At 38.8% G+C, this 6,184-nt stretch overlaps 1 protein-coding gene across 1 annotated transcript; it reads right to left on the minus strand.

Moving 5' to 3' along the window:
- Positions 1 to 4,479: 4,479 nt before the first annotated feature.
- LOC129764496 (uncharacterized) lies at positions 4,480 to 5,881 on the minus strand. The gene is made up of 2 exons (XM_055763618.1): positions 5,517 to 5,881; positions 4,480 to 5,449 (listed from the first exon to the last, which is right to left on the minus strand). Exons 1-2 carry the CDS (start codon positions 5,736 to 5,738, stop codon positions 4,937 to 4,939), a joined length of 735 nt encoding a protein of 244 aa, XP_055619593.1. The 5' UTR covers positions 5,739 to 5,881; the 3' UTR covers positions 4,480 to 4,936.
- Between the last annotated feature and the right edge of the window lie 303 nt (positions 5,882 to 6,184).

The following is a 6,184-nucleotide window of genomic DNA, read 5'->3' on the forward strand; positions in this document are numbered from 1 at the left end:
CTTTATATATGGGTGAAAGAGACAGAAAACACCTTCAATGAGTCGTGCTGAGTTTCTACCGTAATATCTGGCTTTAGACGATGTCTGGAATTAGCTTACTGTGGCGAGACGTGTGCTTAGACTGTCTAGCGACGGTCGAAGATCATCGAAGATGTGAGATTCAAATCCTAAAATTCCATTGAAGATTTGCAATCGTATGATGAATCTAGTACGATTTTTTAAAACGACTGGTTTGTACATTTTGAAAATCTCTAGAATTTTAGCATTGGTGTAACTAAAATCTCACGGAACTTGTTCAGGACTCGAAACCGCAACTTAATCTTTCACATATAGTCCGCTAAAAAAGGCTACAAACTGCCTCATGATATACTGCGTTACATAACTATAGAACCACTCATTTTTTCGAAGTCTTCATTCTTCATTTTAAAGACTGGCCATTTGAACTTTATTGTTGCGTCCAGGTGCGAAACATACAAAAAACTAAAATTCCAGTGTTTCATAAATATAGAACCAGATGTAAAAACTCTCACTTTTTTACAAAATTAACGTCAGTTTCACATGAATTACAATAAGTTTCCAATTCATAGGTCATCTTTAGTTTTCAATCAGTTCAAATAACCCATTCGGGGTGGTTTTGACCAAGTAGCTGACCAAGTTGTGTGAAAAATTTGTTGTTTAAAAAACTTTTTACCTGTTATGAGTGAGAGAATGAAGTGCCCATCTTTCGATATGTGGGAAACTTGTTGGAAATTGTATGGACTATTCGTATCTATTTTTTCGGAATTTAAAAAAAACACGTTTTTGAGGAAAAATAAATATCATTTTTGAAAATATTTTTTTCAACGAATTTTTTTTTCAAAAATTTGCTTGGTATTTTATAATCTACTAGCCGACCCGGCAAACTTCGTCCCGCTCAAAATTTGTTTATAGTTATCAATACCTTTAAACATTCACGTTTTTTACTAAGCGCAAGTTCATGGGTCAAATCGCAGAACTGTTCATTGATTGATCTTCTAAGCGACCCCGTTGAATTTACCTTTTACTATAAAATTCCTAGTACTTCTACCGAAACTCATCATTATAATATCAGATTATTTTCTGACGCAATTCTCGTTCAAGATTTTTCAATCACTTGCAAACAACATGTTTTTCCGATACATGGAATAAATGTTTGATACAGAAAATATGATAGAATAAAGACAGCCCTAAATCAGACAATTCCTTCCTCGAGTTTTGCTCTTATCCACATATTCGGCAATCCATTTTTATTGGTATAGATAGAAGAAGATAAAGATATTTCGTTAGCGCAAACATCAAGTAGACTAACAACGCTTGTCACTTTGTAATTGTAGAACATAAGGGAATTTAATTTTCTGAATTTTCCATTTTTTCTTCAAACTTTTCCGAAAATTTTCAATTGTCATGATTGATTGGAATATTTTTGGTTGAAATATGTGTTACATTTTTATGCGACCCCCTCTCCATTCCAGAGGAGGGAGGGGTGTCTTAACATCACAGAAACATTTCTTATACCAAAAAACCCTCACATCCCAAATTGTGCTTGATTAGTTCTCGAGTTATGCAGAAACGTGTGTTTCATTTGTATGTATATCTAATAATAAAAATAAAATAATAAAAAAAATAATACACAGTATTATCGGGATATAAGCGAGCGCCGCTCGGAAATCAACTCAGTTATAATTGAACAGCGATTGAGGTACCATCGCAGGAATGAATGGATGTTTCCCTAACACAGACTTCAAAACCATGGAGCCAGGGGAAACTGGCATTGCAAAGTAGATGCAAGCAGCGGGTACTTTTGTACTCGTTTGCGCTTTCGCAAATCGGAATATTTCCCTAACACAGACTGCAAAATCATGGAGTTTGGGGAAATCGGCATTGCAAAATAGATGTAGGCTGCTGGTACTTTTGTACTCGTTTGTGCTTTTGCAAATTTGAATGTTTCCCTAGCACAGACTTCAAAAACATGGAGCCAAGAGAAATCGGCATTTCAAAATAGATACAAGCAGCCGGTAACTTTGTACTCGTTTGCGTTTTTGCAAATCGGAATGTTTCCCTAACACAAACCATGGAGCCGGGAGAAATTGGCATTGCAATTGAGATGCAAGCTGCGAGTACTTTTGTACTCGCTTGCGTTTTTACAAACCGGGATGTGTTTTTACAACTTCTATCGCCAGCTCACTGAACTTCTACGCATACCGTTTGATGATTAGGTGAAATGTTGATAATCATTTGCTGCGATAACCACTACCATAATGCATGAATCGACCTAAATTGGGATTTGTGTGCAATTGAATTCGTAAATTGTTTCATTCATTCACTAGTTTAATCAATAATTTACTCAACAGCTCTGCGCAGTGGTGATATCGTACCCAATGAGGAGAATTCGAAGTGCGATTATTGCTAATTGGAAAGACAAATGATTACTAGTCCAACGGCAGTCCTACGTCAACCTTGCGGTTATATCATAGGTATAACTCATCCATAGTTTTTTCAGAATTTAAAAATTTTTTTAGTACTAAAATTTTTATGAAATTTTTTTTGCTATTTTTTCTTGATAGACCGTAGTAAGATGCACATTCAGTATTTTTTTCAAATTTTTATCTCGGATCTTTTGAGGATGGCGTGAAATAATCGAAAAAGTTGGTTTTTCACTATAGATCCTACGTCAAACCACATAGGGGTTCAAATAAACCACCAAAATTTCTTATTTAATATTAAATATATATATTTAATATTTAATATATACACAAATTTCTGCATTACTCGAGAACTAATCAAGTAAACGAAACGAAATTTGGCATGTAATGCAGAAATTTGTTTTAGGGTGCAATAAATAATTCTATGGTGGTAAGATACTCCACCCCCCTCTCTAAGGGGGGCTGCCATACAAATGAAACACAAATTTCTGCATTACTCGAGAATTAATCAAGCAAACGAAACCAAATTTGGCATGTGGAGGTTTTGGGGCGCAATAAATGTTTTCACGGTGGTTAGACACTCCACCCCCTCTCTAAGGGGGAGCTGCCATACAAATGAAAGACAAACTTCAGCAGGACTCGAAAACTAATAAAGAAAATATCATATTTGGCATGCGAAGGTTATAGGGGACACAAAACGTTTGTATGGCGAATAGACACTCCTCCCGTCTCTCTGAGGGGGGGAGGGGGACTGCCATACAAATGAAGCATACATTTCCGCATAATTCAAGAACTAATCAAGAAAACGGAACTAAATTTGGCATGTGGAGGTTTTATGGGAAAGAAACATTTATAAGGTGGTTCGACACTCCTCCTCCCTCTCTTAGGGTGGGCTGTCGTACAAATGAAAAACAAATTTCTGCATAACTCGAAAACTAATCAAGCAAATGGAGCCAAATTTGGCATGTGGAGATTTTAGGGGACACGAAACGTTTCTATGGTGAATAGACACTCCTTACCCCTCTCTAAGGGGGGAAGAGGGGAGGGGTCTGTCTTCATTCTATCATATTTTCTGTATCAAACATTTATTTCATGTAACGGAGAAATATGTTATTTGCGAGTGGTTGAAAAATCTTGAACGAGAATTCTGTCTGTAAATAATCTGATATTATAATGATTAGTATTGATAGAAGCACTATGAATTTTTTTAGTAAAAGGTAAATTCAACGGGGTCGATTAGAAGATCATTCAATGAACTCATTGGACTCATGAACTTGCGCTTAGTAAGAAAACGTGAATGTTTGAAGGTATTGATAACAAAAAAAAACAAATTTCGGGCGGGACGTAGTTTGACGGGTCAGCTAGTATAAACATAAGCTTAGATGATTAATAAAACATTTTCTTCAAAAACACAATTTCTTTAAAAGCACAAATCGTACTTAGTTGTCGCTTTCCAGTTTACTGACTTAAATTTTGAAAGAAAGAAAAACAGACGGGAAACAAATTAAACTACCTAGTTTGTGTGAGATACCGTGTGTATGATACACTTTCACATCATCAGTCTTTTTCATCGTTAAAACTGTTCGTTATTATACACTGTTTGGCCGAAGCCAAATATTTGAGTCTTTTTGACAGATAACATTTGATCAACATGTAATGATGACATTCAGTTATTGGATGCCTACAATATTTTTTCGGTCTGTTCATCAAACCTGTCGGTACATGGTTAGGTTACTTCAAATGTTTCAGCCATTTTTTTCCATGTTCGATGTTTGACATTGTTTGCCATTATTGATAATTAAAGAGTGGTAAACAAAACAGTGAAACCAAAAAATTCGAAACCAAACTTTATCTGTCAAAAGTGTCAAATATTTGATCTCCGAACAAACAGTGGACGGCAAAAGAAATCTCTCTAACAGTAAAGGAAAATCAACCCTCATGTCTCATGATAGGCATTATTAGTGCCCACTGCGGAAATATGGAGATCTGGACGATCGCACAAAATCATCCTTCTCACAAGATTTTTACAAGTTGACCATTTTTTTTTACTCAATTCATTTATTGCACTAATAATAATTTAATTTATGCTTATCGACAACACAGGAGGGACATCGCTGCATTCAATAAATAAATAAATTACACATTAAAAATAAATAACGGCAAATGACAATGATTCTACACGATTCAAGAGAGGTAGTAGGCTCGTATGCGCTGGTGTTACTTCATCTCTGATCTGTTCTCAGTGTTGGGGTTTTTGGATGGGTTGTGACGCGCTTGTGACAACGCCACAATGCAGTCTCGGAGCATATGCACGGTTCAGTGTTACTTCCCTCGGTCGGGAAAATAGACCACCCGACATGCTCCAAATGATCTCTCTTTCTTTATCTATGGTTATCTGCTAAATCGGATTGACTGGTGATTGGCGATTGGCTTTGGGGATAATTCTTGGTTTACGTTTGATTTTTCTTCTCTGCTGTTTTCGTGGTAAACTGTGTTTAAACGGTTGGTGCTGGCTGCTCATAATAGTACCGGTAGGGATCGTTGACAGCCCGGAATGGTCGAACCAGATAGGTGGCTCGGCGGTTGTCGTGACCGGTGTGAACCTGGAAGCTGGTTTCCTCGTGGTGGTCGCTCTTGAAGATCTTCTTCAGTGCCAGGATACTGGCGATGGTGAGGGCTACCTTGGAGATGACCAGAGCCTTGAACGCGATGGCACCGAGTGTTTTGAGACCAATCGGTCCAGCAATACCCATGGCGGTCAACAATGCGGCGATAATGTATCGGCTTCCCTTGTTCTTGCTTCGGCGTGCAGTGCTCTCATTGCTCAGGTCCAGTTGCACGGAGTGACTTTTCAGGAATTGGTCGAATTTCTGGATCAACGCTCGGTCAGTGCTTCCCAAACCTTCCATAGTGCGGGCGTCCGTGAAAGTAGGAACAGCCTCATTCTGCGAGTCATCCGATGAATTCTGTTTGACTAGGGTTACTCCATCGACTAGTTGAATGGAATCCTTCGAATTGAATATAAAGAAATATTTTTATTTTTCTGCATGGCAATATGCTTTCGAGGCTACTCACCATGTCAATCGCTCTGGACAGCGAAGTCAGTGCCTTCTGCTTCAGGCAGTCGGTGAAATCGCTCTTCTCCTGGCAATCATCGTATACTTTCTGCAGGATACAGATCTCACCCCCGAACCAATTGCTTCCGGCTGATCGCCACGAGCAGGACGACGCACTGAGTGCCGAGGACGCGAGTGTGACCACCAGCAGGAGCTCCAGGATCAACGATCGGTTGCACATCTTGATGAACTGTAGCTTGCCGCACCAAAACACGCACACACAACACACTAAAACTTGCTTCACACCCGCCGATGCTTCACTGCTGAGGAGAGATGTGATGTACTCGCTGCCACCAGACAAACTGCAACTGATGCATTTCGCTGATTAGCACCTGCTTTTAAATACACTTCAACGCTCTGTTTGATCTCCAAATCACTGCTCGGTCCTTATTTAGCTGTTGTTGTTGTTTTTTTTTCTTCGCATCACATACTCTAATCGCTAGCGCAACGCTTTTCGCGAGGAAACTCCCTGGAAAAGGAGAAAATTGAACATTTTACACATGCATCTGCAGCCACATGCATTGGAGCTGCATTGCGATATGCGTTGGCGGTAAGAGGATAGGAGGTGGATTCAATCAATGGAACTGAATGGCGTGCAAGGCCGAACGGACAGAGATGCAACTGCGA

Source organism: Toxorhynchites rutilus, chromosome 2 (genome assembly GCF_029784135.1).
Source record: "Toxorhynchites rutilus septentrionalis strain SRP chromosome 2, ASM2978413v1, whole genome shotgun sequence".
In the NCBI taxonomy this organism is placed as follows: domain Eukaryota; kingdom Metazoa; phylum Arthropoda; class Insecta; order Diptera; family Culicidae; genus Toxorhynchites; species Toxorhynchites rutilus.